The sequence below is a fragment of the Beta vulgaris genome, chromosome 2 (assembly GCF_026745355.1).
Source record: "Beta vulgaris subsp. vulgaris cultivar EL10 chromosome 2, EL10.2, whole genome shotgun sequence".
Classification (NCBI taxonomy): domain Eukaryota; kingdom Viridiplantae; phylum Streptophyta; class Magnoliopsida; order Caryophyllales; family Amaranthaceae; genus Beta; species Beta vulgaris.
In genome coordinates, this window is record NC_079203.1 from 9,598,765 (window position 1) to 9,621,698 (window position 22,934).

Sequence of the window (22,934 nt, forward strand, 5' to 3'; positions counted from 1 at the left end):
AGCCCTGCTTTCTGGGCTTGGCAAAAGACTCCAGGCCGGGAACCATATCCGGTAGAATCAGTTGTTTGAAGATTTTGGGCCGCAATGAGGAGGTACCCACCTCGGCAACGCGACCGGAAAGTAGAGGAGGAGCGGTGGAAGCAGGAGCTTCCTTATCCTTGCCGGTCTTAGAGGCAACCCTCTTGGCCGCCGGCTCGGCCACCGAGGTCTGCTCCGGTTTCCTTTTCCGGGCCAAGACCTCAGCCTGACGACGCTGCAGGGGATGGTATCCCTGACGTCGTCCTCGTACCGGACTTCCGGCCAGATCCTGACCGCCGAGCCTCCTCGGCCCGCCACGCCGGCATCTGAATAGGAACGAATTTGCTTGCAGGCTTGGGAGGCATGTTGCTTAAGGGCCGGTATGATCTGTCAACGTGAAGAGCCTCACGAATCAGGAAGTCCTTACCTGCAAGACAGATGATATCACAGTTAGATAAAATGATAAATGCAAACACAAATGGCTAGCAAAGCAAAAACTAAAGACACACCGTAGGGGTCAGACCGGCAGAAGCCTAAGGCCGATAAGGCCGGATTGGTGAAGATGTAGCTGGTATGAGGAAGCCAATACTTAGGACCGGGATCCTTTTCTTGCCTCTTAAGGCCGGGATGGAGTCCGACGTAAAATAGTCATAGGCAATCCTTTCCCGACGGGTTAGGCCCCGATCCCTGATATGTTCCATCCGGGAGCGAGGTTTAGTCCATTGTCGCCGCAACGGGAAATCATCGGGCACGCGTACCCAGAAAAACCGACCTCTCCACAGCTTGAGGCCTGACGGTTTAGGGTACACAGTCAGTTTGCCGGCTTTCGTGTACAGGGACATCCATCCACCCCGGCCTTCGAGTTCATCGTCCCGGGACTTTCTCTTCTTACCAGCTCCTTTCCTTTGGCAGAACCGTCCTCCTTAATCCAATGGAGTTTCCGGAAAAGGTTCAATGTCTCCGGGAAGCCTTTATATCGGACCACCCAGGCATAAGCCATCAAGTTCCGCCATCCAAGGGGGGTCATCTGGGCCAGACAGATATTCCATGCCTTGAAAACTTTAACAAAAAAGGGGTCTAGGGGAAACCTCAGCCCAAAGTCAAGCATATGAGCGTAAATGGCCACATGACCGGCAGGACAGTCTGTCACCCGGCTCCCTTCAGCCGGAAGCACTAAGTGATAATCCTCAGGGAAGGCAAAATACTGGGGGCCCTTAATGAGAAATCTACTTTTCCTACAAGTCCTCGCCCAGCCACTATCCAACTGAACGCTGGCGGCACAGCCGGCATCGCTAGGCGGCATGAACAACTCTGCTAGGGTATCCTCATCGGAGTCCTCCGGGATTATCTCGGGAGGATCCTCTTGGTCGGAATCCAACTCGGCTTCTAAGGTAGTTGACTCCTCGTCCGTCCCAGCCACATACTTTTCTACGCTTTCTACAGCATCAGAATGGACAGGGGAGGCCGGAATCTCCCTAGGTACCGGTCTATAGGATGTCTCACCCACCTCAAAGGTAGAGCGCCTGACAGGAGATGAGCCGGGAGGAAACAATTCAGGGGAATGTTCAGCTAAACCTCTCATGGTTCCATACTGACCTAAAGCCCCAGCTTGTCCCAGTACCATCTTTAAGGGGGAGGCATGAATGGCCGGCTCCACATCTTGTCTACCGGAAGTACTACACTCATTCTGGCTATTTACTCTATGTTCTGAAGTAGGAGTAACCAGGGGAGAAGTGGTAACCTCTACAGACCTAATGGAGGTGTTATCAGACTCGGCATCACTCTCACTCATAATAGAAGGAGACTTAGATATGTCTTGGGAATCAGAATTTTCAGAGTTGGACGACATTATAAATAAGACGGTATGAAAGATCGGAAAAAGTTTTGATAAAATACCTGGAAGTAAAGACGCGAAGGGAAAATACACCGGAATCAACTGGTAGCGTGAGGCCGGAATGAGAGATCAAGCAAATACCGCCAAGAAAACGAAAGGATTTTGGAGAGAGAAAGTCCGATATGAGCGCGATCACAAGAGAGAGATTGCAAGAAGTGAGAAGTAGAGGTCGCACAAGAGGTATTTATAGGAAAAGTCGCGGTCGAGATTAAGTGACGCTTCGTCTTCCCGACATGATCATGCCACGTGTTTTAGTAGCACCCAGCTGTGAAGCAAACACTCTTCGAAGAGCTTTCAATGTAGGTGCGCAGCTCGAGGTGACCGTTGGAATTCCCTGACAACGATTCACATTCTCTCGTTAAAAGTAACTCAGCATTTCCCATAACGGTTTGCAACCTATTAAACCGGATACGCCTATAATAGGCATACCGCCTTGGGGGCTAGTTGTATGGGGGCTGACTAAGTTCCATACCGGTTCAATTGATACCGGTCTAATAGCTTTTGGGCTTACGAGCTTGGGCTAAGATCCATTTTTATTCTACAGCGCCTACGGGCCTAAAAAGATATATTTCCAGTTAAAGATAAGAATATATCCTAAGGGAATATTCTTGGGAATCTCTCCCGTGATTACCGGGCCCAACAAAGAGATGGGCTTAATCAAGTCCCTATAAATACTCCGTTGATCTGAGTCATAAGGTACGTACACGAATCCCAATACATGATACTTGAGAGCTACCGGCTTTAAACCTAATACTGACTTAGGCATCGGAGGGGCGTTCCTCGGATCAACCCCCGAGGCTAGTTCGCTTATTCTATTTTGCAGGAATCCAACCCGGCTTGAATACAAGGACTTACCGGTTCAGAACCCTGTGATTTGTCCCATACCGGAACAATTATGTAAATTATAGAAAACATTAACTAATTGCAAAAAAGTGTTTAATTGTTTTTATAGACAACTTTTAATAGAAAAAATATTGACTAGTGAATAAATAATAAAAATAAAGCAATTAACCAGTAAACCATAATAATCAATCCAAAACTGTATTATTAAACATAAAATCATTAATACTATACCCAAATATCATAGCGAAGAGCTAAAAACCATATCTATTAACCTAAAAATTATAACTATTTACCCAAGTATCTTAATCATTAATCCAATATCATAACTTCTAGCTAGAACATCATAATTTATAACATTAACCAAAGGTTATAACTAACCTAAAAAATATAACTATTTATCCAAATTTCATATGATTAGTTAGAAACCCATAATTATTAACCTAATAGTGATAATTATTTATCCTAATACCATTATTATTATACAAAATCATAACTATTTACACAAATATCATAATCTATACAAATATATTAAAAGGTGTACGTGACAATGTATACATGCCACGTGGCACCTCCACACAATATATATACGCCACGTGGCACCTCTGTTACTACACTAGAATTGTCCAATGTGTACACAAGTGACAAGTCATGTCAATTAACAAAAGTAAAATTAGCTTGCAACAAGATTTGAACCCATGACCTCTTTTAAATATATATGACACAATTACCATCTCAACCAACTTTCAATCATGTTTTAAGTGTCCACATTATTATATTTGTACCTTTTAAATGTTGAGTTTTCCTTAATATATTTTAATGGGAATGGAAAAAAATGCATATCAAATTTGTAAAACGGTACCAACCTGGAGCAATGCCCGGACCCAAATACTAATCTATACAAATATATTAAAAGACGTGCGAAAGAAAGTTTATGTGCCATGTGGCACTCTCCTCAAATTTCTAATGCAAATGCTTTATGTTCATGTACTCCTCGCTTTAAAAAAATTATGTAATTGCAAGTATCGAACACGTGACCTTTGAAATGAAATGTAAGAGCTTAACCATCAATACATTATGACTTTGTTATTTAATGTTTCAAATAGAATATGATAAAGTCTTGTAATAATTGTAGTTAACTAAAAAGACTTAACAAGTATATATTCCCTCCATTTTTTTTATTGCTACATTATTATTGTATGTACAACAATTTATGCAATGTCACTTTCAAGCTTCTTGAAGTATACTTTTTGATCCATTTAATGTAAAATAATGAGAAAAAGTGAAACAATAGTATTTTTGGGTTGAAAAAGAGAAGAACAAATATAAAAGTATTACTTTATGGTGGACCAAGTACCCCAAATAAGGAAAATGTAGCAATTAAAAAGAAACAACCATTTAAGAAAATGTAGCAATTAAAAACAACAGAGGGAGTACATCTTCAACCCTCTTATTATGTAACTTATAAGAGAATATTGATGTCATATTCTCTTACCACAATTCATTTTAAGGTATTGTTTTCAAACTCAAAGCTTTCAAAATTTTTTTACCTATCACGTCGTGACGTGTATCTTTCAATTTCTTAATGGACAAATAATATGAAAATTAGCAAAATAAATTATGAAATAAAAAATAATAATATATTTGTTTATTATAACTGACCCGAGGCATCGCACGAGCAAAAAAACTAGTTATCTATACAAACTTGAGCGAGTGTGTTCTCAAAGATTGACTTACGTTCAGGATATCACCAATTGAAGGTAGCTGATAAAGATGTACCTAAGACTGCCTTTAGAACGCGTTATGGTCACTATGAGTTCACTGTAATGCCATTTGGGTTGACCAATGCTCCTGCTATATTTATGTATTTAATGAATAGGATCTTTCATGAGTTTTTAGATAAGTTTGTGGTGGTTTTCGTTGATGACATACTAATATATTTGAGGAACGAAGCTGAGCATGATGAGCACTTAAGGATCATTTTGGAGACATTGAGGAAAAACCAATTTTATGCCAAGTTCCCTAAGTGTGAGTTCGTTTGGAGAAAGTAGCATTTTTGGGTCACTATGTGTCTAAGGAAGGAGTCTGAGTAGATCCTGCTAAGATTCAAGCTGTGAGTGACTGGCCAACTCCAAAGAGTGTGTCAGATATCAGAAGTTTCCTAGGTCTAGCTGGCTATCAAAGGAGATTTGTGAGAGATTTCTCGAAGATAGCGAAACCTATGACCAACTTGAAGAAAAAGGAGTCCAAATTTGAGTGGAGTGAAAAGTGTGAAGAAGCCTTTCAGATTTTGAAAGATCGTTTAACCTCCGCACCTGTTTTAACCCTGCCTGATGGGAATGAGGGATTTGAGGTATATAGTGATGCTTCGAATAATTGTCTAGGATGTGTGTTACAGCAGAATGGGAAGGTAATTGCGTATGCGTCACGTCAATTGAAATCTTATGAGGCTAATTACCCTACCCATGACCTAGAGTTAGCTGCCAAAGTGTTTGCATTGAAAATTTGGAGACATTACCTCTATGGAGCGACTTGTAAGATATTCACAGACCATAAGAGCTTGAAGTACATTTTCATCCAAAAAGACCTGAATATGAGGCAAAGAAGATGGCTGGAGTTGATTAAGGATTATGACCTTGATATCCAATATCATGAGGGGAAAGAAAATGTGGTTGCTGATGCCTTGAGTAGAAAATCGAGTCATAGCTTGAGTGCCTTGATAGTCCCTGAGGAGTTGTGTCGAGATATGCAAAGGATGAGCCTAGAAATCTTAAATCATGGGGAAAGTGAGGCAAGACTTAGTACTCTATCTTTGGGTTTGTCATTTTCGATGAGATCAAAGAGGGTCAAGTTGGGGATGAGCACCTAGATAAGATCAAGGAGAAAATTAGGTAAGGTAAGGAAGCCAACTTTAAGATTCATGATGATGGGAGTCTAAGGTTTAAAGGGAGGTGGTGTGTACCATAAAAGTGTAATGACCTTAAGAGACGCCTTATGGATGAGGGGTATAATACTCCATATTTTGTGCACCCTAGGAGTGATAAATTGTATAAAGACTTTAAGGGTATCTATTGGTAGCCAAATATGAAGCGAGAGGTAGCTGAATATGTGTCTAAGTGCCTAACCTGTCAGAAGGTGAAGATAGATCATAAGAGACCCATGGGGAAGGTTCAATCTTTAGAGGTTCCTAGATGGAAGTGGGATTCTATTTCTATGGATTTTGTGACTTCCTTACCTAAAACAAGGAGTGAAAACGACACTATTTGGGTTATTGTGGATAGATTGACCAAATCCGATGTGTTTATACCTATTAAGGAGACATGGAAAAAGAAGCAACTTGCTATATAAGACATACATTAGGCATATGGTGAGACTACATGGAGTTCCAAAGGATATCATTTTGACCGTGACTCTAGGTTTCTTTCGAAATTTTGAAAAAAGGTCCAATTAAATCTTGGGACAACATTGAAGATGAGTACAACCTTTCACCACGCGACTGATGGTCAGACTGAGAGGACTAACCAAACTGTGGAGGATATATTGAGAGCATGTGCTATTGACTTTCAAGGTAGTTGGGAGGACCAATTAGACCTGATGAGTTTTCTAATAACAACAATTATCATGCGAGCATTAAGATGGCACTATTTGAGGCATTATATGGACGACAATTTAGAATTCTCTTTTGTTGGAACGACTTTAGTGAAAATATAGTCTTGCGGACATAATTTATTGAGGAAAACGTTAAGAATGTCAGACTGGTTCAGGCTAGAATTCAAGCTGCGCAAGATAGGCAGAAGAGTTATGCTAATTTGAAATGACGCGAGGATGAGTTTGCTATAGGTGATAAGGTGTTCTTAAAAGTATCACCCATCAAGGGCGTCATGAGATTTGGGAAAAAGGGCAAGTTAAGTGCTAAGTATGTAGGCCCATATGAGATTTTAGAGCGAATTGGGAAAGTAACCTATAGATTGGCATTGCCAATGGAGTATGTGTTCCATATTTCCCACCTCAAATGTTACATCCCTGATGAGCGTCATGTCCTAGAGCCTGAACGAATTCAGATCGATAGTAGCCTCACATATGAGGAAAGACCTGTCAAGATTCTCGACAGGAAAGTGCGTAGTACACGCAATTAGGACGTCCACATCGTGAAAGTACTTTGGTCTAACCACGACTCTGAAAAGGCAACGTGGGAAGCCGAAGTATCCAAATTTATTCCTTGAGGTGAGTTACGAGGGTGTAACTCGTTTTCTTAAGGGGGATAGATTGCGATAAATTTCGCGCTTTTTATCTATGTTTATGAAATTTTCATGCATATATATATGCTTATTTTAGGCAATGTGCACATGTTAGTGCAAAAGAAGTAGATTCTCCGCATAAGAAAACGTGTTCATAAGTAACACATGTGTTTTAAGTTAGAAAAAGTGTGCACAAGTGGCACAATTCTTTTTAAACTTTTGAAAAGATGAGTTCCAACTTTTTAAAAGTTGTGAGTTTTCGTGTCAAGTTTCGGGACGAAAATTCTTTTAAGGGGGGTAGACTGTAATCCCCCACAATTTTAAAGGATTTTATAAATATATTTTAGTATTTATATATTTATATTAAGTATTTATATATTTATATTTAAACATAAGTTAGTTTTAAATGATTTGATTATTTAAAGAAGGTTGACTATTTTAAAAGTCAAATGAAATTATTTTAAGGATTTAAGAAAGTTAAAAATATTTTATTTAGGCATGCTTTGAAAAAGGTTGGAAATACTAATTTGATTTAGAAAAGAAGTCTAAGTGGCCTTGAGGAACCAGAATTCTAGATGAGGAAAAAAGAGTTACATTGATATTAGGAGTTCTAGTTTATTTATCTTATTCATCATCAATTTAATTGAGCCCAATCTCCTTTTCCTAAGCCCAAAAGGAAGCCTCCTTATAAATATCTTAATACCCAATTATTTTACCCCACACAAAGATTTATTTTCTCTCTCCTCACACTCAAGAAGTTTGGCTAGCCTATTCTTTTTCTCTCCTCACGTTTTTCTTTTCCTCTCTCTCAGATCTTTTCTTGTTCTTCAAGTAACGTTTCTTCTTCAACAAGAAACGTCACAAAACCTTCAAATCTTTAATCTTGGGCGCTGAAGCACTGTTGCGCGGCCCTGTGGTTTTCGGCGCCTTTCATCTTCTTCTTGGATTATTTGCTTTGTTGGTTAATTTCTTTTCTTTTTCCTCAAGATTCCATTAAAGACTATGTTTTTATGCTTTATTTCAATGTTAATCATGATTATTGATTTTAATTCACCGTTTTAATAAATAATCTTGATTCATATATATTATATATTATAAGAATAAAAATTCAGATTTGTTTAGTATTGATATAATGAAGTTTTAATCATTAAATTATGGATTTTTAAGGTGTTAATTATTAGAAACCATAGTAGTATGTTGTACACTATGAGATTGTTTTAGATTATGAATTTAAGCATGTTTACATATGTTTTAAAAGGATTATTTTATGATTTTATAAGTTGCTGGAATGTCAGAAAAGGCTTTATTGGAGTTTTAAGAATTTTAATTACTAGTATGGTAGTATTATGCTAGGAATTAAAAGTAATTGAAGTTTTGATAGTAAAATCAACTTTTGAATATGTTTAAAGGGGATTTTAAATATTTTAAAGTTGCGGTATTTTTATTTAAGAGTATTGATTTTAGTTTATATTGATTTGTAGGCGGAGAATACTCAGTAGGGGACTTTTAAAGGATTAAAGTGGTCTGCCGACTAGTTTACACAAGGTACATACATACCTGTGTGCTATGTGATTAGTATCATGATTTAAGGAGAAAAAGTTGTAGTATCATGTATAGGAACTTTATAAGTTCATATGTGATTTCTAGTATGATTGATTTTTACATGTTTTATGCCTGTGTGCAATCATGTTAATTATAAGATTTGTTATGGAAGATTGTTATGTTTGTGGATTTATTGATGCAAGCATGTGGATGGGAACTTTATTTATTAATTCACATGAGGGAATTAATATATTATTGAGGCTGAATCATGTTTATGTTCCCTTATTTTATTATTTTCACTACTTTATGAGGACTGTGGTCCTTATTTGGTAAGTTGATAAGTTATGAATTTTAAAGGTAAGTTTGATTGTTGGCTAGGTTCAACAAATAAGAAAGATTGAGATTAAAAGAAAGTAATCTTGGGTTGTAAGTTGTGATCACTTATTAAATCCTAAGATAAAAGAAGTTCAGTTGTGAATGTTTTATTTGTTATTTCTGTGTTACTTGTGTGTGTGTCATAACAAGTAATAAGTTGTAAATAACGTAAAAACGAGGATAGTTATAGACTTTAGACTGGTACACATCTAGAGTTGGACATTAGGAGTTGGAGTACATGGTGGTAGCTCATGGCTTTTTCTGGGTATTATTATTATTATTTTTCAAAGGTTTCTCGATATCGCAGATCATTGTGGAATACGTGGTAGCTCCCGTATTTCGTCTTCCTAGTAAAGACATTGGTTGGTCGGATAACTCAAGTCCAATAACTATTCCATTAAAGTAATAAAAAGATATTTAGAGTTCAGTTCAGTAAAAGTTGTCTGCAAAATGTTATATGATTATATTATTATTTTTCCCTGCACATTATTTATTAGTATCATGTTATGAATGTTTATGTATTAGTATGTAGTACTCAACTTTGCTGATTACGTGCTTTGTTTGTGATTGTGATCATGGCTTTGCCTTATTGATCCTGTGATGACCCATTTTGGTGAGCAGATTCTTTAAAGTATTGACATTACAGGTTCGCAGATGTGCATCATTGGAAATCTGAAAATGGAGAGAATGTGTAAACAAGCATATTTTATTTTCAGCATTAGTAGGAACATACTTTATTAAGTTTGTTTGAGTAGACTTATTGAGAATATTTGATTTCAAAGTACTTATTTATTTATTTATAATAAAAGGTTAAAGTTTTGTTATATGTTTTCCGCTGCAAAATTCTGAATAAGCCGATACGTTATCACACGAGTGATAATGCTTTGATAATTCTGAAAAGAGAGAATTATCGAGGTTTCACATATTCTTTCTAAGGGAACAATGTAATGAGGGGGAATCTAACTAATTTATGAACATGTAATACTATTTATCATTTGTTTTACATGACTATTAATTATATTTATATTAAAATAATAATAATAACAACAATAATAATAATATAATGATTAGAAAAAAGTGTCAACATCTACTTTTTATATACAGTTTTATTCAATCTATCGTTTTAAAAAAAAAATACATACCATTTCACTATTAAAACTTAATAAATCACTACCACATGATGGATTTCATCCAAAGATACATTTGATATGAGTTCACTAACTGACCTAATTATCTTTATATCTTTTTCTTAAGAGCTCGATTTCCCTCAATTTATCCAACCTCTGCTTTTCTTAACCCCTCCATTCAAAACACACTTTAAATACATGAACAAGATGTATTCATCAACTGTCATCAACTTAATTAGTCCTTTTTTTTTTTGCAAAGAGTTTCACAATTGCATATTTGCTCTCTACTTTATTCTTTGTAGGAAGAAAACGTGTGGGTGTAAATGAAACAAGACAACTCGCGGACTACTCAAGATCAACTCGGTCAAAACTCGACTCGAGTAGGCTCGACTAGAACTCGACTCGATGACTAACGAATCGAGCTGAGCAAATACCTACTTGATTCGAAAAGCTCGTGGGAAACTCGAAAAAATTATATATAATACTTGTAGTTTCAATAAATAATTCTCAAACTTCTTCAAAGAATTTAATCCAAGAAATTAAATTTTATACTGATATAGAAAATATTTTTTATGGTAGACTTTAATCATATATAGTTTGTCTCTAGGTGATGGTTAACACGTTGAGCTCAAGATTTTGACGAGCCTTAGCCGTGGCTCGGCTCGAAAGCTCATGAGCAAACTGAAATATTATTAAAAATGATATTTCATGTAAAATATTAAATTTTGCACATTGGTTTTTATAGTGTAAAAAATAATTTTTTTTCAATATAAATGTTACTACTATAGCTATCCTTATTGTTTAGTTTTAGTTCATTGATTGGCCTAGGAAAAAAAGTTTAAGTCTGTGTGCTTTTATAAATGAACAAAAACTATTTGTTGCATTTCTTCATTGGGTGGAAACTATTGTTTTCTACCAAAATTTGTTTCCTGAAGTCCCATATTAATTGGTTAGAAAATGAAACACTAACTTTTTTTTCCCTCTATAAAATGCTACTCCAAGTATCTAACTCAAGGTACATGGATTGACTCAAGTTTGAGTTGAGCCTTATTGTTTAATTTTTTGTTTTTTTGGTAAATAGAGAGATTTTATTACCAAAAGGCAAGAAGAACAGACTTCATACAACCTAAGCTAGAACCAACGAGGTTAAAAAAAAACACCAAACCACCCAAACAAATAAAGATCAAACAGACCACCAGAAAACCAACACTGAAAAACACCCAAACCAAAAGACTAAGGAATTACAGAAACAAGTCTAGGTAACTGGTAGCATTTTCACATACATCATGAATTGAATTTGTCTAACCAGAGTAGCTTGAGTCTGTTGTTTTTGTTGAAACTTCCTGTTGTTTCTTTCTTGTCATAAAATATAAGTTGTGACACAGAAAGCCATTCTCTGAATCTGTTGAACCTTTGAATTGGACTTCAGTTGATTGATTACCTGTAACTGAGTCCATCCTTTAGTATTTCCAGTCACTCCAAGCCACTGAACAATCGCTATCCAAACACCCTTTGAGTACTCACACTTGAAAAATAAATGATCAATAGTTTTAGCATCAGTACTACATAAGCATCAAAGGGGATCATGTTGAATACCAATCTTAAGAAGATTGTCACATGTATTCAACCTATCCATAACTACCAACCATGTGATAAAAATACACTTAGGTGGACTATGAGTACTGCAGAGACGTTTTTTCCAAGCAACCAAGTTTCTCTTTGTAGTGCCAAACTTGCCAGTCCATAAAAAGTTCCTGCACGCAGCTTGGAACAGTTTGATAACTTTTTCAGGTAAGAGAAAGACTTGACACCGGTAGGTTTGAACTCCAAATAATACAAAGTTTATGAGTTGGAGACACCCAGCACAGGACATCAAATTTGCAGCCCAACTATCCACTCTAGCAAGGACCCTCTTAATAAAAGGTTGGCATTGAATGATAGTTAATTTCTTGGAAGAGAGAGGAACACCAAGATATCTAAAAGGTAATTCACCCTTAGAGATATGAAACTCCTGTAAAATAGCTTCTTGAGTTTCAGAACTAACTCCTCCAAAGTAAATAGAGGTTTTAGCTTGATTAGCTTTTAGCCCAGAAACAGAAGAAAACTGTTGAAAAGTAGCAAAAAGTTGCCTGACTGAGTTGATATCCCCTCTCAAGAAAAGCAGCAAATCATCAACAAAACAAACATGATGAAGCTTCAGTTTCTGACATTTTGGGTGATATTTAAACTCTTTGTTACTGTTGAGAGTAGATAAACACCTATTGAGATATTCCATACAAATGACAAAGAGATATAGAGAAATAGGATCTCCCTGTCTAAGCCCTTTCTGTCCCTCAATAAACCTAGTCATTTCACCATTAACATTAAAGGAGTAGGAAACAATTGTCAGATAAGCCATTATCCAATCCACAAAAACATTTGGAAATCCTAGCTCCAACAACAAATACTTTACAAAAGGCCATTCTACAGAATCATAAGCCTTTTGTAAATCAATTTTCAGATACAACTGGGAGATATGTGTTTCCTATTGTACCTTTTTACTAATTCATGGCTCAGGATTATATTATCAAAGATAATTTTAGCCTTAATAAAAGCAAATTGATTCTCACCAATCAATCTAGGTAACACATGCTGCATCCTATTAGTTAAGATTTTAGAGATAATCTTATACAAAACAGGACTACATGCAATAGGTCTATAATCCTTCATTGCAGAAGCAGTGGAAACTTTGGGAATGAGAGATACATAAGTGCAATTCACCGTCCGAGGCATAAAACCAGTGTGAATTTTTTTTTTTGGACAGCAGCAATAACATTAGGGCCAATCAGATGCCATGTACTATTATAACCATCAATATCTGGTGCATTGCTATCATCCATAGCAAATATAACATCCTTAATCTCCATCTCACACACAGAAGAAACCAACATTAGTTGCTGCTGGTGATTTAAAGTTGCACCCCTTTTTACAACTTGTGCATCCAGCATGGGAAGAGTATTAGCAGTGGAACCCATCAGTTTCTGATAAAATAATCTAACTTCCTCTTTAATCATAGTCTGAGTAGTACACCTCTCATCATCTTCTGTAATTAGGAGTTTGATTGAGTTCTGACTTTTCCTTTCCTTTGCATGAGCATGAAAGTATTTTGTATTAGCATCCCCAAGAGCAATCCAGGTGACTCTAGATTTCTGTTGCCAAATGCTTTCCTCAATACCACTCCACTTCTCTAAATCAATCAAAATCTTTTTTTCTTCCTCAATCAGCTGACTACTAAATTGATTACCACTCATTTGACTTTACATACACTGCAGTTGAGCTCTTAGAGACTCAAATCTAGCAGCAATATTGCTGAAACAATGAGTATTGATGTTCTTTAAAGGAATTTTGAGTTCCTTAAGTCGACTCCATATACCAAGCAGCATATTAGGAGGATTTGGATTCCAAATCTCTGCAACAGTCTTTTGGAAATCCTCATGTTCAGTCAGTACATTCAAAAACCTGGATGGCATAGTGGTTTTCACATATAGAGAACTAAGCTCAATGAGTAAAGGGCAGTGATCTAAGACCTCTTTTTCCATTACTTCACATACAACCTTAGGATAAGAATCAAACCAGGCTGCATTTCCAAGACATTTGTCCATTCTAGAGTAGATTCTATGTCCCTTACTTTGATTGTTACACCATGTGAAATATGGTCCAACAGTGCGCAAAACAGAAAGGTCATTTTGCTGCAAACACTCCTCAAAATCCTGCACTTCAATTGCAGTGATAGGAATGCCTTGGAGTCTATCATCCACAAGCAACACACTGTTAAATTAAAATCCCCACAGAAACATATTGGACCCTGCAACACATTGGAAATACTAGCAATGTATTGCCATAAATCCCTCCTAGACTACATGGTGTTGAAGCCATAAACAAAAACAAAGTGAAAGCAAGAACCATCAAGTAAATTAGTGAATTTACAGCATATGCCTTGAGCACACATGTTAATAGCCACTACATCTACCTTCCTAGGATTCCATCCAACCTAGATTCTACCATTGACAGCATGAGCATAATTGTTTATCACCATCCAATTTCTAAATATATTTTTAGAAACTTTCTCAAACTTATTAATCTTCACCCTTGTTTCTAACAAAGCACACAAATCCAGTTGAGTCTTCTGCAAAAAGATTCTAACCTCTTTTTGTCTGAAAGGCTTGTTACAGCCTCTCACATTTCATGTTAAAACCCTCATAAAAAACCCAAAGAGGATAGGGTCCCCGCCCCTTTTGCAAGTGTTGTCTTGATTAGAAGATTCACCAACTTCAAAAACAGGTTCAACTGGCAAAACAGTATAATCATTCACAATTTCAAGGTCCTTTGCAACAACAGAGACATTCCTTGCAGATGCTGTCTTCCTGGGAATAGACCACTCAGTGGTTTCACTAATTTGCTGGACTGGAACACTGATTATAGGTTCTGTCACAGTTTGTTTAGGCACCCATTTCTTTTTAGGCCTTGGCCTATGCTGCTCATTATCCTGTACCACATCACAATTATGTCCAATGACCTGACATTTGTTACATAACTCAAGCGCCCATTCATATATTATCTTCTGCTCAAACAATTTCCCATCAGGTTGTTCAATTTGAACTATATGGATCAAAGTACTGGTCATATCCAGCTCTATCAATGACCTAGCATAGGATATCCTAGCCTGTGAGCAAGTACATTCATCCGCATATAGTGGTGTACCAATAGTGCTACCAATTCTACTTAAAGAGTCAGATCCCCAAAAACTAAGAGGTAAGCTAGGTAATTGAACCCATAGTGAAATCACCTTCATAATTTCATTTTTGAAATTAAAATCAGCCTCTCAAGCTTTCACAATAACTGGCCTATTTGCAATTGTATAGGGTCCAGAATACAAAATTTCATTTCTCTCAATCATAGTTTTAAACCTTATCACAAAATATCCCTCATTGTGATAAAACACATCAGGCTTATCAACAGATGTCTATTGCTTACTGATGTAAGTGTGAAGATATTTCATTATAGGAACATCACCAATAACATATAATATAATAGCAGTCTTCCATTTATCAATCTCATTATCAATATGCAATTGATTTAAGCAAGCAATTGGAGCACCATTTTTAAGAGTAGGATTCACAGATGTGAGTGTCATACCTTTCTGGGCACTTCTATTATGTAGAATTGAGGGGGGGGGGGTGTCCATCTAGGTCAGGAGTAGCCAGTTCCAATCGCCGTGGAACTAAACGTTCAGCGACAATCGGACTTGTAGCTACCGTCGCCGAAAGATATCCAATCCCAGAATTCTGATTAACTACCAAACTCGGCCCATTTGGTGGATCTGAAGCAGTTGGAGTAGAAACATCTCTCATAACAGACGATTCCGGGTAGAGACAACCGGTGGTGTCTTTTGTGGTATTTGTGGCGGCTGCTGCTTTCGAGGTCTACCTCGTTTAGCTATGGACGCTAAAGGAAGCATAGGCTAGAGAGAGAAGATGCACTTTTCTTTTTCTAATTTTTTTTATTATTGTTTGATTTTAATAGTCCCACATTGATCAGGAAACAAAAGTTGAAGTTAGTGTTCTTTATAATGGGAAAAAACTATTTGTTGTATTTTTTTCATTGAGTAGACACTATTTTTTTTTTTTATTAAAGTTTGTTTCATAAAGTCCCACATTGGTTAGACAATGAAATACTAACTTTTTTTCTCTCTATAAAAGGCTACTCCAAGTAACTAACTCAAGGTAAATGGATTTACTCAAGTTTGAGTTGAAGCTTGATTCGAGTTTGAGTTCCAGTTCCAGTTCAAGCTTGATTCGAGTTTGAGCTTGGTTCGAGTTTGGGATTTTGAGTTTGAGTCAAGTTTGGGATTTTGAGTTTGAGTCGAGTTTGATTTTTTCATGCTTGCGAGTTTTCGAGTCGAGCTGAGCTTGACTTCTAGTTTTTGAGTTCAAGTTGAATGTGGAAGTTGAACTAAAGATTCATTGGAAAGAAAAATAAAAAATCGAAAAAATCCCAAATTATAAACCTTTATTTTTAAAATGATCGAATGAATCTTATCTTAAAATAATTGTAAACTAGGAACTATCCTAGAAGTGTCCTAATTATCCTTGTAGAAGTTTTCTGTAACCTGATTTAAGAGAATTGGGGAGAATTTTTTGATTCTTGGATGATTTTATGAGAAAATGTAAAGAAGAAAGAGTTGTTTTTTATGAAGTATTGGGTTGATAAAACACAGAGCAAGGAGAAAAAATAATCGAAACTAAATTAGTAGGCTCCACTAAAAGATTCTTTAATTTGAACAATGGATTCCATCAAGTGGTAGTGATAATTTCATTGATTTTGACAATTAAAAGGTAGTTGTTTTATTTTTTATATATATAAAATGTAATTATTTGATAAAAAAATGTATATAAAAGATAGTTATTGAAAATTTTCCTAGTTTTAATAAGCCATACATTATAAATTGAAATACAATAATTAATACATGGCTATCAGTAAAACTAGATTTATGCCCGTATTATACACGAGTTAATTTTTGTTCCAACAATAGTATATTTTATTTTCTGATTTTTTGAATAAATTAAGAAATTATTGTAATTCACCAGTTGAGTGAAAATAATACAGTAGAAAGATTATATACGATTAAATGTTTCAACTATTTCTAGATTATGATTGCATATAAAATTATAGATGGCCATAAAAATGGTAATACTTTAAGATATAAATTTAGTTCTCATTTGAAACACTTTTTTTTAATATCATTTTAAGAAATTATATATGCTCATTTTAAGGAGTTATTACCATAAGAGGGTACTCATGGGTAAGGTTGCTTATCGTTCGAGTCGAGCCCGAACTGTGGTCTGCTCGGCTTGTAATCGTTTAAGTTTATTCGAGCTCAAAGCTTAACAAGCCAAAGTTTGTTCGAGCCAAGCTTTGATCACATGTTAAACGAGACACGAGTCGAGCTCGAACTGTTGACAAACAAGCTTGACTATTTATCACCCCCAATTTTTACATATTTTCTTCGTATTTCCTTTTTTAATATTTGAGATTATATGTTACTTTTGGACACGGAACTATTAACTTATTATTGTGTGTTATCTAGATTATATATTTATGTCCATATAAAAATAATTTATTATTTTTCTTTATAAAAGTATAATTGAGCCTGTTCACGAGCTTTGTTTAGCTCAGCTCGGCTCATTAAAGTCTCCAGTCGAGTCATTAATCCGAGTAAAGCCATCATGAGCTGTATGTATAGTTTAACCATCATTAACCGGTTCGGTAACTGAACCATTTAACCCCTTTATCTTCAATACAATTACCGTCCATGCATTTTGACCTATTTTTTAATTCTAGTTTTTTTGTAATCCTAGCAGAAAAAACGTAGAGGATTTATTCTTAACTATTAAAAAGACCTTCTCAACAAATTTAAATATTTTAAAAGTTATATTTAGTTTTTATTGATTCTCAAAACCTTTTTATTTTTTCAGGGGTCATAAGAGGGTTGTATTATCACGTGGCGCAACATTTTAGTAGAAAATCTGATGTTGACATAAAACAGAAGTGTAGTTTAAAATGAGCAAAGGAGTTACTAATGGCCTGTTCTCCCCACCTTATTTTCAGTTCAGTTCAGTTCAGTTCAGCTCCAATAAGTTCAGTTCAGTTCAGTTCAGTTCAGCTCCAATAAGTTCAGCTCAGTTCAGTTCAGTTCAGTTCAGTTCAGCTCCATTCTTTTATAATTATTTTGTTAAATATTATTATTATGTTGGTATAATTTATTTTACTAATTACTCTTATTATTATTATTATTTATTATTTATTATTATTATTATTATTATTATTATTATTATTATTATCATTATTATTATCACTATTATTATGATTATTATTATTATTATTTAAATATATATCATTACTATTAAGTATTATTATTATTATTATTATTATTATTATTATTATTATTATTATTGTTGTTGTTGTTGTTGTTGTTGTTTCTGTATATTATTTTGTTTATTATAGCTTTACTCATAATTATTACTATTATTATTAGGAGGAACATGATTTAGGTCAAAGCACAAATAAACCCACTTTTTTAGCCCATAAACCAATCAAATCGCGTCAAGACGGTTTATGATGTAATTTTTGCTGTCCAACCCAATCATTATTTTTATTACTAAATATTTTTATATTATTAAATCTAATTATTAAAATAATAATATTAATTTACTTCTTAGATATTATTGTTATTATATATCATCATAAAGTATTAATATATTAATACAAATAATATAAAATAATTATTATTAATTATCATTATTATCATTAATTATTATTATTATTATTAATTTATGATTATTAATATTATTTATTTATAACTATCATTTAAAAATATCCAAAATACTACTATTATTATTATTATTATTATTATTCATTATTATTACTTATCTTTATAATTATTATTTAATATTCATATTATTCTTGTTTAAAATATTATTTATATATTTATTAGATTTAGTTTATTTCAATTCAATTCAATTCAATTCAATTCAATTCAATTCAGTTCAGTTCAGTTCAGTTCAGTTCAGTTCAGTTCAGTTCTGCTCCAATAAGTTCGGTTCAGCTGTTTTATGCCGAAAAGAACAGACCCTAAGTTGTGTTATTTACAATTTAAATTATGCTTTAAAAATTCCATATATATTATGAAAACGTGTGCGTGCGTGAGCATTGTAGGACGTCACATGTCGTGATGTCACCCCACCTTACACTTGCATAAGAGGTCTTCAACCCAAGACCTCTTGTAATAATGTCAGAATTTTACCATTAAATTAACATTTGTGCTTGTAACAAAATGTCAATCTGAAAGTATACATCATTTTTATCTTCTAAAATTACCCGGAGTATCGTTTAGACCCACCTACAAAGAAAATGAAAAATTGAAAGATTAAATCAAATGTCAATCAGATAAAGAAAATGAAAATAAAGTATTAGACCAGGTGCCCATCAGATATATGTAGAGCTTTCAAATAGTCATGTCGTGTATATGTTATGTTCGCGTCATTTACTAACCGTGCCGAAACTCCTTGATACTAACATGACTTGTTTAATTAAGTGATGACCCTTACCGACTCATTTGACCTATATACTTAGAATTTCTAAAAAAACTTTAACAATAAATTGATTTTTTTAATTTGATAATTATCAATCCATATTTATATAGGTAATAACTTGCTAGTTTATTAGAAAGAGTTAAAGAATACATTGATATATTGCCAACTTGTACCCCTAAATGTTGGTAAAATATTAAATTATCTTATATATTTAAGTTAAACATATAAAGTCATGTCAGTTTCGGGTTGAAAATCTCAACACTAACCCAACCCATTTATCTATACTAATATATTAAAAGGCGTGCGTAAATCAGGAACGGTGCCACGTGGCGCTCTCTATAGGGAGTTTTAGATCATGTAATCCATGTACAATAAAAAAAATTAGAAATTGCATAGTATAGGTTTTGATCCCATGACCTCAAGTTCATGCACTAAAGTTTTAACCACTAGACCAAGTAGTATTTAGTGCTATTATATCAAAGTACAATATTAATAAATGAAAATTTTCTTACCCGGGACATAGCCCGGGCCTAATAACTAGTTAAATGATAAATCACGTGCTGACCTATTTTTATAAATGTAGCGAAAAAGTTTAATACTAACAATTGTTTTATTCCAATATCGTATTATCATGTGTGTCAACTTTCGAAAATTTAAACAAGCTTATAAAACGTGGTGTGAAAAATCTAAAATATCCCATAATGATCGTAAAAGTCACTTGTGAAATCTTTTTGTAAAGCAAAAGCCCTCTCGTTTTTCAGATAACTTTACGTAACACGGACATCCCCTCTCTGGCGACTGGCTCTACTCCGTTTCTTTGCTGTACAAAAAGACAGCAACATCCAACAAAAGAAAACCTTCAAAAGAAAAAAGACACAAACCTTTTCCTGTAGCTTGAAATTTAAAAAATTGACCTCCACTAATCAATATCCTCCTTCTCACCACATGCATATTCCAGAATCCAAATTTTACCCCACCCTTTTTCTCCATCCAAACACGCCCTTTTCACCATCTCCTCTTTCTCTCTCCTTCTCTTTGTTTTTCTGAATTATTAATTAACTTTACATTGGTATCTCTATACAAAAACAAAAAAATCATTTAAGAGCCCGTTTTATAACAGTATTAGTTTTTAATTTTTAGTTTGTGAAAATAAAAGTTATACAATATAAAACGTATAACAATAATATATTTAAATTTAGCAACAAATACTAAATATAACAATTTTGAAAACTGATAATAAAAAACTAAAATTTATTTTTTAAATTTCATATATTTGTTTTTAGTTCCAAAAAATCGAAAATTATAAAAACAATAACAAATATAGTAATATAATTAGTTACTTTTACTGCAGAACTTATATATCGCGTTCATATAAGACTAACACCGAATAACTAAAGTATATACTAAAACACCACTCCTACTCTCCTCTCCGCCTACCAACGCGCAATTCCTGATACTCCTCCCCTTTTTAGTAACGAATTTTCCATACTCTTTTTTCTTTTTAAGTTATATAAAGATTTCTTCATTTTCCATTTTTCTCCTTCTCTTTCTCTTTCTCTTTCTCTCTCCTCTTTTTTTTATTTATTATATATATATATATATATTCATATCGCAACTACTTGGCGGTGAAGCCTGCGATATTTCTCCTCGCATTCACGAATCATCAGTGTTCGGAGGAGAGAGAAAGTGTGTTTCACAGAGAGAGATGGCTGTAAGTTCATCTCAGAGAGATGAAAATGGAGGTGAACAAGTTTATCCAAAAGTTAAGCTTGGTGTTTGTGTGATGGAAAAGAAGGTGAAATGTGATTTTGAGGTTGTTTCTGCTTTAATTTGATTCATGATTTTCCAGAATGAGAAAGACAATTTTAATTCGATTTTTTCGTTAATTTTTTATTGATGCTTTTTATATGATTTAATTAGTTTCGTAAGTCTAATATTGAACAATCTGGCTTTGAAAATTGTTTGAAATAATCTTTTAGGCATCTTCGGGTCCAATGAAGCAGATACTGGAGAGATTGGAAGCATTTGGCGAATTCGAGGTTATTTTCCTGAGTATATTTGTATATTCATTGATAAATTTGGATTATGTTGTAATTTAATGATTATTTCTATGCTCTGTTTTTAGATAATACTTTTCGGTGACAAAGTTATACTTGAAGATCCGATTGAGAGGTACTTTTCTCACCTTTTTTTGTAGAATCCAGTAATATTCTGAGAAAATGCTAGTACATTTGTAAGTTGTTTGCTTTTAACTTATTTTTCTTTACCTTTTTCCTTGATATTTATATTATTTCAAATAATTTTGCCTTTTTTTTTGGGGTTGAGAGTAGAAATGACGCAATATTGAAGAGATGGCGGCTAATATTTGTTTATCGATTGTTGAAGTTGACTGGAAAAAAATTTATGTGGTTGACTACTGTGTAAATATTGTAAATTAGTCGTCAAATTTGAGAATAAATTCCAATCTGTAGACCAAAATAAAAAAAACTATTATTGTGATTGATACTTGTGGGAGGGGTGATAGGCTGATAGCTACAAGGCATCTCACAAAATTGTAACAAGATGTGAATTGTTGTACTGTTTGTACATTCAAGATATGTCGAAAAGTTGATGAACAGAGAAGAAATTACTAGTGTAGTATAATGTTTGTCTCTTTTGTCACATTTTTACTCAAATAATATCTTAGGCTCATAATTTCATTGGTTATCAATACTGAATAGAGGTGATTTATACTAGTTTTACTAATTGCTGATAAAATATTGATTATATTTCCATTCGTTGGTTTCGGAATGAGTTTAACGTTTTAGATTGGCAGAGGAGTTTAAATGTCATTTTTCTGAAGCTTTTACTTGGTAAAATTGTTGATTGTTTGCTTGGTCATAGTTTTGGATTAGAGGCACTAGTTCATGGAATATCGAAGTGAATTGTTAAGCATTTATATCTTTCCTATTTGTTTTTTTTTCAAACCCTGATTGGGTACTTTTAGTGCCTTCAGTTAGTGGTGGATTATGACATTTTGTGGTTTGCGACGTGAGCAGTTGCATTTCCATATCTTGATATTTGGCTAGATTTATAAAAGGGGAATTATTCTTTTGCTTTTGAATTCATAAATTTAAGGAACAAATACATTATTAACATAAAAAGGAACAAATACCTAAAAAAACATACAATTCTAAAATAGGAAAAAATTGTCAATTCATTTTTAATTTGCACTCGCTTTATAAATATTTGAAGATGCCATTGCGCCATGTATAATAGTTATGAAAAAAATGGTCGCATTCATTAATCTCCTTCAGAAAATTGTCTGATTTTAATTATACTAGGATTTTTTTTTTGTCATTTTAAACTTTAGTTGGTTACTCAATACCACCTTTTGCTGGCATGACAAAGCAGATGTAACAAGGCATAATGCCTGAACTTCTATTAAAAATTGCCATTTACTTTTAAAAATTGTTCAGAACAGAAAACTACATATTTGTTCGACACCAAAGTACACACCTAATATTTTTGCAACACCAAATTAAGAAAATTATTTGCGCGAGGCTAATCATATTGCGTCCAATAAAGACTACACCAGCTTTCATGGAGCAAGTTTTCAATCAATACCTGATGTGAATGAATAAGAAATGCAAAGGAAATAAAGTTCGTCTAAAGTAAATTAACCCCCTATACTGCTGTGAAAAACACCATCTTTATTCACCGTAGCTGGCCCTCTATAACTTGAGCTTGCTGCCATCGAGCTCAAGAGTTAGCCCTACTTGTTCATTTC

The 22,934-nt window shown here is 34.3% G+C and overlaps 1 protein-coding gene across 2 annotated transcripts in view; it reads left to right on the forward strand.

Moving 5' to 3' along the window:
* Positions 1 to 20,561: 20,561 nt before the first annotated feature.
* Positions 20,562 to 22,934, forward strand: part of LOC104887409 (inositol hexakisphosphate and diphosphoinositol-pentakisphosphate kinase VIP2) — a 29,018-nt gene continuing 26,645 nt past the window's right edge. The window contains exons 1-3 of one of the 2 annotated variants that reach the window (XM_010672026.4): positions 20,562 to 20,978; positions 21,145 to 21,204; positions 21,291 to 21,337. In XM_010672026.4, coding sequence (XP_010670328.2) covers positions 20,871 to 20,978; positions 21,145 to 21,204; positions 21,291 to 21,337 — 215 coding nt within the window. In that variant the 5' untranslated portion in view covers positions 20,562 to 20,870. The remainder of the gene's footprint in view (positions 20,979 to 21,144; positions 21,205 to 21,290; positions 21,338 to 22,934) is intronic. The other variant, XM_010672027.4, reaches the window with a different exon arrangement.